This window comes from Martes martes (genome assembly GCF_963455335.1).
Source record: "Martes martes genome assembly, chromosome: 3".
Classification (NCBI taxonomy): Eukaryota; Metazoa; Chordata; class Mammalia; order Carnivora; family Mustelidae; genus Martes; species Martes martes.
In genome coordinates this window covers 195,529,062-195,540,756 of record NC_137890.1, presented here as the reverse complement: position 1 = coordinate 195,540,756, position 11,695 = coordinate 195,529,062, and the positions used below count along the sequence as shown (strand labels likewise).

Here is an 11,695-nt window from a genome sequence, read left to right as displayed (position 1 = left end):
TTTTACTTATTTATTTGACAGACAGAGATCACAAGTAGGCAGAGAGGCAGGCAGAGAGAGAGGAGAAAGCAGGCTCTCCACGGAGCAGAGAGCCCGATGCGGGGCTCGATCCCAGGACCCTGGGATCATGACCCGAGCTGAAGGCAGAGGCTTTAACCCACTGAGCCACCCGGGCGCCCCCCAACCGCTCTTTTCTTTTTGACACTGAATAACATTCCGTTGTCGGGATGTAACACCGTTTATCCGTTCATCTGCTGAAGGACATCTTGGTGGCTTCCAGGTTATGGCCAGGATGAATTAAGTTGCTGCCAATATCTGTGTAGGCTTTTGTGTGGACAAACATTTTTATCTTATTTGGGTAAATACAAGGAGCTTGACTGCTAAATGGTATAGTAAGGGTGTGTTTACTTTTGTTATTAACTGCCGAGTTGGTTTCCAAAGTGACCAACCATTCTGCGTCCGTACCAGTAACAAGTAAGGGTTGCGCCTGCTCTATCCATGCATTTGCTGGAATTTGGTCATGTCCACGTACCTGGTCTTAGCCATTCCAGTGGATGTGTAGTAGTAGCTCATTGTTGTCATTTGTATTTCACTGATGACCTGTGATGCGGAGCATATGCTTATGTCATTTGTAGCTCTTCTTTGGTGAGGTGTCTGCTAAGGTCTTTGACCAATTTTTTTTTTAATAGCATTGTTATTTTTTAGTTTTAAATGATCTTTAATTTTTTTTTTTTATTTACTTATTTGTCAGAGAGAGAGAGAGCGTGAGCGAGCACTGGCAGACGGAGGCAGAGGGAGAAGCAGGCTCCCTGCCGAGCAAGGAGCCCGATGTGGGACTCGATCCCAGGACGCTGGGATCATGACCTGAGCCGAAGGCAGCTGCTTAACCAACTGAGCCACCCAGGCGTCCCTAAATGATCTTTATATATTTTGGTTAACAGTCCCTTATGAGATGTGTCTTTTGAAATTTTTCTCCCAGTTCATGGCTTGTTTTCTAATATCTTTTTTTATCCTTTGCAGAGCAAAAGATTTTAGTTTTAATGAAGTCCAGCTTGCCAGTTATTTCTTTCATGGATCATGCCTGAGGCCAGGACTTCAATTCTTTGAGATAAGAGAGTATAAACTTTTCTAGAAAAATTTATCTGAGAGGATGTGAGCCTTAAATCCTAGAAGTCATCTTGTAACCCTATAAGATTAAAAAATAAAGGCAAAAAATGCTGGGCAGAAGAATCAGGAATAACGATAGACTGAGCACCTGAGTCCATCTATACTGAAGTAAAATAACTTTGGCCTTTCTAATTTTGTGATCAAATATATCCCCATTTTGTTTCAAACTTTGGGGATCCGAATTTTTGGATGAGGAAATCCTATTCATTGTCCTAATGTTCTATTTTATTACATTAGATGACTAAATGTGTTCACATCTCTCCTTCTCTCTCTTTGGTGAAATGATTTACCATGTATCACTACTCCCCTAAAAAGTGCTCTGCATAGTTCTAGCGAAGACACCAGCTACGTGGATGAAATTCAGAGATTGGCCCCAAGGGACCGATGTTCTGTGGGGTGGAATACAAGAAAAGTAATTCAGGTGTGTTCACGCTAAAGTTCTTGAGAAAGAACTGAAAGTCAAAAGTTGGAAACTAAATTCAAATAATAACGTCATAAAAAGGAGACAAACAGGAACATTTTATAAAATAACTCAAGACTTCTCCTAAATAGTTGATTAATGTCATTTTCTTCCTCCTTCTGGCATGGAAATGGGCCATGACACCTTTATTTTATTTTATTTTTTATTTTTTTAAAGATTTTACTTATTTATTTGACAGACAGAGATCACAAGCAGGCAGAGAGGCAGGCAGAGAGAGAGAAGGGAGGATGCAGGCTCCCCGCTGAGCAGAGAGCCCGATGTGGGACTTGATCCCAGGACCCTGAGATCATGACCTGAGCCGAAAGCAGAGGCTTTAACCCACTGAGCCACCCAGGCGCCCCCATGACACCTTTATTAGTCAAGATTGGAAGTCACTTATAAAATCGGTAGTTAATGATATATATTTAAATATGCATCTCATATTTATATAACTGTAAGAGATGATTGTAGAAATACTTATGGAATGGAGTATGCATTGTAAGTCATAGGAATTAATTTGTTTAACAAATGAGAAGTCCTAGTATATGAATGCACATTTGTAATTGAAAGGAGATTATTAGCAAATTCCAATAAGGGAGGTAAAAGTCAACTGAAGCTTATGGAACAATTTTTTTCTTTGTCTTAGGTCTCAATCTTTGTAATAACTGAAGAACACAAACTTTTTGAAGTATAAAAAACTTCATAACAGTTACACTTCGTTATTCAGGATAATATTTTATTTCTTATAATGTAAAAACAAATCATTTGAGCAGTTTTCAGCATGATTTGTTAATTTTGAACACAGAATAAACAAAGTTGGTAAATATATATAAATGCCGTATAATGTAATTCTATATAAAATTCACAGTTAGATGTATTTGGTTATGTAAAACAAAGTAAGACAGTACCACCAGAGAGCTTCTTATCTAAAAATACAGCAAAAATAATATTCTTGTGAATGAAACATTGCAAACTATCTCAGTGTGAGTCTTTCCTTGATTACGTAACGAACCCATGGATGGTTTTCGGAGAAAACGTCCAACTCACTAATGTGTTATTTATGCATTGTTGGTGGCAACTAGTCACTTGACCTAAGGAGACATTACCCTTTATTTAAGGGTGTTGCTATCCATGTATAAATGACAAGAAAGCATGTTGCACAGGGATTTTGGTTTTCCAAAGTCTCAAATTCCACAGCAAACATTCAGTTTAAGACTATTACTTATGTATATATTGTGTGTACGTATCTATTTGAAATCAAGGTATAAAATTAAGTGAACAAGTTGACACTATTTTATAATGATATAATTTTTATGCCATTGGATAAAAATGATTTATAATTATATCTTAGGACTTCATATTCAGCCTCAGAACTGTATGGGTTTTATAGCGCACATGAGCTGGACCCTGAATTCATGTGGAAAGTCAAGAAAAGATCATATTTTTAGGTAGGAAATCAGCATGAATAAGTTGAGTAATTAAAGATGTATTTAGTGAATAGTGTATACCCTTTTAACTAAATTGAAAGTCAAGAAAGAGGGCAGTCGTTAAATTTAAAAAAATACATATCAAAATAAAATTGTGGGGAATGGGATGGGGTTAAGTACCAACTAGTGAGTCCTTGATGGATTCTGAGTGGTGGGGAAATATACCGAATTAATTCTTAGGAATTAAACCAATACTGATGTGAAGAATGCAATAGGGGCAAAAAGCCTGGAGCTGAAGGTTATGAAACAGGAAACAATAGTGTTCAGAGACCGATTATATATATTTTTTTCTTCATACATACATATATGAAGAAAAATAAGAAGTCAAAATTGGCTTTAAACTTTCAAGACTGAGGAACAGGCAAAATTATAATACTATTGCTAGAGAAAAGTCGTAAAGCTCAACTAAGTAGATGAAATGGTTACTTGCTTCTAGATGGCAAGTTCAAATTTAAATGCAGAGCTGGAGAGGAGCACTGCAGAGACCGGAACGTCCGGGAGGCTGTGGAGATGCCGCACTGCGACGGCTGAGCCGGGAGGGAAAGGTATAGCTCTGGAGGAACGGAATGAACGCCAAGGAAAGCTTAGGTCACTGAGAGTGAACGCCACGTAGATCTTCTAGTAGAACCTTCCTCTCCGACAGAAATAACGTGACTCTTTTTCCCCCACCTTAAACATGACTTACTGGGTTGTACTACATGCAAAGCCTAAGGATAAATAAGTAGGTTTCAGCAGGTTTAAATATTCTTACAATTTTGGGCAAGAGAAAACTTTGTTAAACAATGAATTGGGGAAGTACATAAACAACTTCCTTTTGATTACCATTAAAAATGTCCCTTTCCACCAAGCCTCTTCTTACCATGATCTGTCCTTAACACACAACTATTCAACCATTTTTACTAATATAATGGGTCATAAACAAACAAAAAATAGTTACTCAAAATCAGGCACATGATAGAATTGACTCTTTTTGTTCTGATAATGGTTTGGCTCGAGATTGATCTGAGGCACTGGCTTATGAAAAAGGAGGAAAATTATGTCCAGGGAGGGAAACACATGACGGGATTGGATTATTACCAGCTCTCCTTCAACGCCTAACTGACCGATCCTTACAGAAGAAAGTGCTTGTCACCATTTTAGATGTGAAATCCAAAGGGTGTTTGATCTTTAATAGCTACATTTTTTTAACCTGTGCATAGGCAATAAAGGAGATCATCATCTACATGATCAAAACAAATAAATGACAACATATTTTCAAACAACTGATTACCGAATGTAAAAATGGAATGACTGGATGTGGTCAGTAATATGATAACTTGTAGTCAATGGGAAGTAGAAAGGGATTGAGAGAGTAAGTAAATTCATAGTGGTCAGCCCCTGAATATGCACTTTGATTACATAAAGGAGTTAATTCTGATACAAATTATTAATAGTGGTTAATATGTACATAGAAAATTCATGGAAATATTCATTAAAAGGATTTTGGGAAAGAAAATATAGTGAAAAGTTTCATCCAGAATATTTAGAACTGATACAATAATGTAACAAAATTTATGTTTTTTTAACAAAAACTTTTTCATACACTATTTTCACTCTCTGCTTCTTTCTTTTTCTTTTGGTTTTAATTAATCTTCCTTTTGATATTCTTTGGATGAAACCTACATAAGGAAGAGACAGAAATTTATTATGCAAAACAGAGTAATATAATAGAACATTTTATTTAAAATTTTCTCAAATTATCTTTAAATATATAAAACCAAAAAATTGGCTTAAAAGCTTTAATTAGTCTTTATGCAGAACAAGCTATTTCTGAGGAAGTCATTTCACATATATGAGAATGAGCAAAAGCGGATAAGCATGTTTCTGACTTTTATTTCTCATCTTCGGTTAGAAATTCATGCTCATTTTATTAAAGCAAACATGGGGCTGAATATGATTGGTGGACTTACGTGTGAGTTTTACTTATATGTTAATACTCTATAAAGCTGCATCATTTTACTATTCAGAAGAAAATCAGTAGCTACATTTAAATGTTGTGCATTGTAAGACAGCTTAAAAATATTTTGGTATAATTTAAAATGAAGCTTAGTATGTAAATATTAAAGGACAGGATGTTTTGTTTCAAGTAGATTATTTTTTCTGTGAAAGACACATTATGAGCAATTGTAGTTAATATCTCCAGCAATATCATCTAAATGTAGTTGAAAAGGGGACATATATTACCTAAATTATAAAATTGTGTTTATTATAAGTAGAATATAATATTTTTCTTATATTAAAATTTGTTCATAATTTCAATGCAATTATTATCTTAAACACTAGTGAATTAATGGGAAGAATGTCCTTTTTACCTTTCTTACAAGCCCTAAGACATGCTTTTTTAGAAGTAAAATTATTTTCATTCCCTCCACATCCACTGTACTTAAATGGGCGGCATCTCCCAATGACTGAATTGTAGTAGAATCGGCTCTCATTGGCGTGACACGATCCTCTGTCTGCTGGAGTCAGACACCAGGAAGGACCGTGAAATTCTAAGAACATCAAAAAAACAGAGTAAATCACATGATAGTTAATCTGAAAGTTCCACATTGTTTATTGCTTATCTATTGTCTTATAGTATATTCACAGCAGTAATCTGAACGAATAAAAGTAGTACTCAGTGAAATTCATGTATTTCAACTCCAGGAAAATGCTTTAGTAATTTCCAAGTGTTCACACAGTCAGACCCGTCTCTGGTGAGTGAAGTAGACAGATTTGTAAAGGTGAGGTGCTGCGGTAACGCCCCATAAGGGAAAACACTAGTTGGACATGATAGAAACCGCTCTTCAAAAATTTACAAAAGCTTGTTAACCGTATTCCCTTGAGCAAATTATCAGCGTTCACACATCCTTTCTGTGGGCGAATGCTCGACTTGGGGAGAAGCGTCCTGGGGAGCCCCCCTCCCGCGCCGAGCGGCCCAGGCGCTGCGGCCTTTGACTCAGGCTCTAGGTGGTGAAATTCACGGCAGTTTAAGGCCCGGGAATTCGGGAATTCGGGAATCCGGGTGTGGCCGATTCTAGCTTCAAGCTTCGGAGCTCGATCCCCGAAGAGATGACTGATGTGGTGATAAAGTTCTCTCGTGAATTGAGGCATCGGTTCTTGATGCGAAGGAAGGTGCGTTGTTAAAGCCAGGAAGACAGGACTCGTGCGGGTGTAAACCAAGCGCACAAACCGGTCTGCCGACGGGACAAAGCGCTTCAGAAACCAAGAAAGAAAATGCAACCAGGGTGGTAAGAGGATCGCTCGTTTTCTTAAGGCAAAGCAGAGAAATAGCTTCAGTTCGATGGTAGTTTTTAGCTCTTTTGGGAATTCCTGTCAGCGAGGGGAAGCTGGTGTTCTAGCAACAGACTTACGCGGCTTGATATTAGTAAACCAACACTGCAGGCAAGCTGGTAGGTGGAGAGAAATCAAAATGATAAAACTCGAGTGGCTTCGCCAAGTCGTGAGATGTGGGACAGCGGATGCAGACAAGGAGGGTGTACTAAATATACAAAACTGGCAGAAAACAGAACTTCGAGGAATCCAGCCAAGGAAGGCAAATAGGTTGGCCAGAAAGCTAAATGGTTTGATGACAAGCGAACCCCCGATGAGAGTATAAAAGAAGTAAAATGAAACAGTTTGAGGGGAAAAATGCAGAAATTATTTGACCGATCTGAATTAATGAACAATAATCCTAATTAGACATGAAAATACAAGCATCTGCATTTCCTCCCGCCTTCTTGATAATGCAAATGAAGATGAGAGTGTCTTGATATAATGGCTCATATAATAGAGAAATTCTGGAAAACAGGAGTCAGAATACTACAGAAAATATGTAAGACATTTTAGGAAGATGAAAATTCTGTGTCAAAATTCAAGAACTGTAGTCACCTAAAGAATACTGCATTATTTAGGTCCTTGATAAGGTCTATGAACCCTGATTTTTAAAAGAAGACCTTCAGATCTGAAAAACTAAGTCATGTAGTCTAAGTCATTTTTTATGTCCTCCTATGTGGGGGTCACAGTGCATGAATACTGCCAGCATAAGTCAAAATTAAAATGTTATTTGGTGAGAACGTACGCTTCACTTTCTAGAAATGGTTGAGGTCTCCTGCCTCCAATACGGTTTATGCAAGAGGAATTTTCTAACAGGACAGTAGAGATACACTGTAACGGAGCCCACTATTGGGCAAACTTTTCCAGCTCTTTATGCTCTGGATTCTCATTAACCCAGAACCGAGAATATGAGATGGCGAATCTGTTGCTACCGCTCCTATCTCCACGAGCTTCCAAAGTCATCACCTGTGTTCAGAAACAAAAGAAATACTCCTCAAGCGATTAGCCTACTTTGAGAAACAGAGAAAATTGCTATTTTTTTTTTCACTTTCAGCAAGCACTCACAGATGCTTCATAGCTGATGTGGAGGCGTGACGGTATGACTTACACCGTAGTTTCACTTTTGCATGTTGTAAACAAGACAGAGTAGTCCACAGTAATTTGAAGATAATATATATAGACATTTCTATAACTTTCATACTTCTTTACAGATGCTAATTATTATGTCTTAACAGCAATGTTCTACCTAAAGTTCCTTATTCCAGGACAGAATTTTCTGGTAACGTGAAGTAAATCCATCCTTCTTTTCCTGTAACCTGTAGTACACTTGGCCCCATAACAAAATCAAGGCTATTTCAAAATAAGAACAAGCTTGATGGGTACATCTGGGGCTCCAGCACTCGACTGAAGTTAGCAACGGAGGAGGCTCTGGAACCAAGGAGGATACACGACAGGTTTGGTGGGAGAGGGACTCTAGCTTCTGGCTTCCTTTGGTCACTCAGTCTTCCAACAACGTCTGCCACTCACCAGATCTACTCAGAAGCCACGGGAAAGAGCACAATGTATGTATGAGACAGGGCAGGAAGGCGGCAGCGAGATGAGTTTGAAGGCAAACAGGCAGTTGGCCAGCACGGATGCCGTTGGAGAGTGTCACAGTTGTTCACCTGTTTCACTTTGTTTGCCCTGATTGTAATCGCTGTCTACACAGATTATCAACTATAACTCACTGTTGACCCAGATAATTATTGTGGTTCCTAGCACTAAAAATACAAGTATTTTGATAGTGGGTTAAAATTTGAAATTAATAAAGAATGCCGTATTACAGTTAACTTTTAAAAGGTTTTAATACAATAGTTCTCACTTGTAGAGTTTTTATAAGGCCTTTATTCTTCAGAACATGAATTATACTTGCTGCGTAACCAATTCATTTCTCCTAAAATCATTTGAACTCCAAGTAGTTAAGACTATCGTTGGATTGGTGCACCTGGTGGCTCAGTCAGTTAAGCGTTCGACTCTGGATTTCAGCTCAGGTCATGATCTCAGGGTTGTGAGATCGAGCCCCGCGTTGGGCTCTATACTGGGCCTGGAGCCTGCTTGGGATTCTCTCTCTTCCTGTCCCTCTACCCCTCCCCCATTCCCCTCTCTTTCCCTCTTAAAAAAAAAGACTCTCGTTAGACTACTCTAGCATAGACAACAACGCTATGACTAAACTAATGAAGCAGACGGCTTCTCAAGGACATTGTAGCTCTAACGGCTTTTTGAGTCCTTGATTATCATCCAGTTCATCTCCAAAGGTGAGGAAACAGGAGTTCTCGCCCCTCATGAGGAGGTAAGCTTGGTTGTTTTCAATTAAAATATACTCGAGAGAAACACCGGCACTCACCTACTCAAAATCCAGACCAGGACATCTATAATGAAAGAAAATATAAAGGTTTTGAAGTAGTGACACAATGTAATTTTTTTGGTCTAGATCATAAGGATTCACAGGTATTTAAGATAGAATAAAAAGATACTAACCTGACTTCTGTTCATTTTCCAAAGGTAATTTAATAACCAAATGCATTCTGTCGTGATCTTGCCATTAGTAACAACTTGGATGGCTTCCTCTTAGAGGCTCTAGGATAGTTTTCAGAATTCAGGCTCTGCTTACATGCTGCCAGGAACTGCCACGATCTAGTGTGGCTGCTAAACTGTAGGGTGGCACTCCGAAATCAGTCTTCTATTTAAGGTGCTTTATGTAAATCTTCTCCAAAACTTATACGGTAAACTTCAAATTCTGTAGTCACTTTGAGTCCTTACCGTGGTGTCCTCCTGTTCCCATTTTACATACCTAACATTTAGGCTTTTATTTTACCAACCAATTTAGGATTTATGAATCACCCCATGACTTGCTGAGAAATGTTTTGTCTTCTGAGATTGTTTTAAGGAATTGAATAGTAAATCTTTCCTTGGAATAAAATGTTCTTTTTCCCCATAATTTTCTAGTAAAGAAAAATATAAAGACCTTAACTTTCTATTTTTTTTTTAAAGATTCTATTTATTTATTTGACAGACAAAGATCACAAGTAGGCAGAGAGGCAGCCAGAGAGAGAGGAAGGGAAGCAGGCTCCCCGCTGAGCAGAGAGCCCGATGTGGGGCTCGATCCCAGGACCCTGAGATCATGACCTGAGCCGACGGCAGAGGCTTTAACCCACTGAGCCACCCAGATGCCCCAAAGACTTTAACTTTCCAATTATAATTTATCATTGTAAGACACTGAATTAATGCAAAAGTATAACAAATATAAAACAAAAGTTCTCTATAATTTGACCCTTGTCCCTTAACCATTGTCAATGTTTTGGTATATATTTCCCATCAAATTGCTTGCACAGGCAAACGGACACGAGCGTACGACTCTGTGTCTTCCTGTACTTACTAGTATTTTGTGACTGTTTCAATATTTGCTCATATCCACCTTCTTTTTAATAAGTGCGGTGCTCTTTTCTTGAATTGAGCACAGTGTGTTTAGTCAACCATGATTCATGTGGACTTGGATTCTTGTTTTCAGTTCCGTATTGATGGCTCATGAGCATTCTTGTACACTGGTTCAGATATTTCTAAAGATCTTTCTAAAATCAGAATTATGGGGGTGGCTGGGTGACTCAGTCCTTAAGCGTCTGCCTTCGGCTGAGGTCATGATGCCCCACATCAGGCTCCCCACTCAGCAGGGAGCCTGCTTCTCCCTCTCCCTCTGCCTGCCACTCCCCCTGCTTGTGCTCTCTCTCTGTGTCAAATAAATCAATAAAATCTTTTAAAAATTTTAAAAAAATAGAATTATGCAAAGGCCATACTCAATTTATAATTTTGTAGATGCTGCCAAATTTTCCACTAAAAGTTTATATAAATTTATACTTCCACGATGATGTTTAAAAGTGCCTGAACAACTACTAAATAAAACACAGGCCTTAGTGCAATGCATTTAATTACATTCACTCTTTTCTCATACCCACAAAAGCAGATGATTCCTGGAGAGACGTTTTTATTAGGTAGGGACCTTAGCAGTGCTCAAGACTGCAACTCCCCAGAACAGACACCACTATGCTGAGTTATTCTATACTGTTAGGGATTCTCCAGTCTCCAGAAGCTACGTTCAGTCTATATTTTATTTACTTCATGATGTGGTAGAGAACAAAAACAACAAAGAAATGCGAAAAGGAAATATGCTAAATGTTGACAGTGATTTTCCTGTGAAATGCAAATATGGCCAGTTGGCTTTTTCTTTTCTGTTTTTTCAATTTCTCTATTAAAATATTCAAATTAAAAAATAACATATGTTAGAAATAGGATTATATAATCAAAATATTTTTAGACTCACCCCAGAGTCCTGGGGTCATAAGGAAAAGGCTGGAGATTGGGAATCTGTTGTGGTTAGAAATAGAGAGTAACCCTGTCACCTGTAAAGACACTACTTACAGAGAGTAATTCTGTACTACGGGAGAAGCGGTGTCTCCGCTCACTAACATGGGAAAGCTGGCGTGAAATGGGCAGAAACTGACATTCTATATCAGAGGGAAAGCCAGCGAGGCATGGGAAAACGAGTACTGTGAACTTTTTTCCTTTCTGTCCCTGTGCACAGTAACCAGCGGAGACTGAAACGTAAGAAGGGGGCTTCTAGGACATTCGAAACTGAAAGGTCACGGGGGGATCGACTGTGAGACACCTTGCCCCAACAGGATGCTCCACAGGTTAAAAAGAAAGAGAAGTTGTGCAGATGTCTACTGGGTTGGATTTCTTTGCCTGGATACTGCCTACTCCATGGACAGAGTTCACAAAGTTATCTTTATCCAGGGATTTTTCTAAAAAAAGCCGTAAAGCAAGCAAGCCATGGTAAAATTACAAACTATGATGCTGCTATATGAGTATAATTTATCCTGAGATAATTGTCTTATAATCAGAAAAGTTTTTCCTTAGACAGCTGCAAAATTGAAGACCCTGTAAGATTTTAGCAAAGGTGAAAATTAACATTTATTTAGTCCCTTGACCAGCTTTTAAGGAAGAATGAAATTTTAACAAGTGGAAGAGATAGAGGGGGAAATGGGTAAAGAAAAGCACAAAAGTCAGAATATTCCTAGTGTGGGGCCCTTTGCAAACTCCAGGCTATCTGAAGAGGGTATAGTAGGAGGCCGGGCTGGGAGAGTAGATCTGGGCCAAATTCAGAAGGTTTCTGATTACTAACAGACTTGGGTTT

General features: G+C 38.5%; 1 protein-coding gene across 3 annotated transcripts in view; it reads right to left on the bottom strand.

Moving 5' to 3' along the window:
• Positions 1-2,351: 2,351 nt before the first annotated feature.
• TFPI (tissue factor pathway inhibitor) overlaps positions 2,352-11,695 on the bottom strand; it is a 68,638-nt gene continuing 59,294 nt past the window's right edge. For 2 of the 3 annotated variants that reach the window (XM_080798936.1, XM_080798935.1), the window contains 2 exons: positions 5,466-5,645; positions 2,352-4,772 (listed from right to left, as the gene is read on the bottom strand). In XM_080798936.1, the coding sequence (XP_080655062.1) occupies positions 4,666-4,772; positions 5,466-5,645 (287 nt within the window). In that variant the 3' untranslated portion in view covers positions 2,352-4,665. Of the gene's footprint in view, positions 4,773-5,465; positions 5,646-8,851; positions 8,877-11,695 lie in introns of all 3 variants that reach the window. The other variant, XR_013966567.1, reaches the window with a different exon arrangement.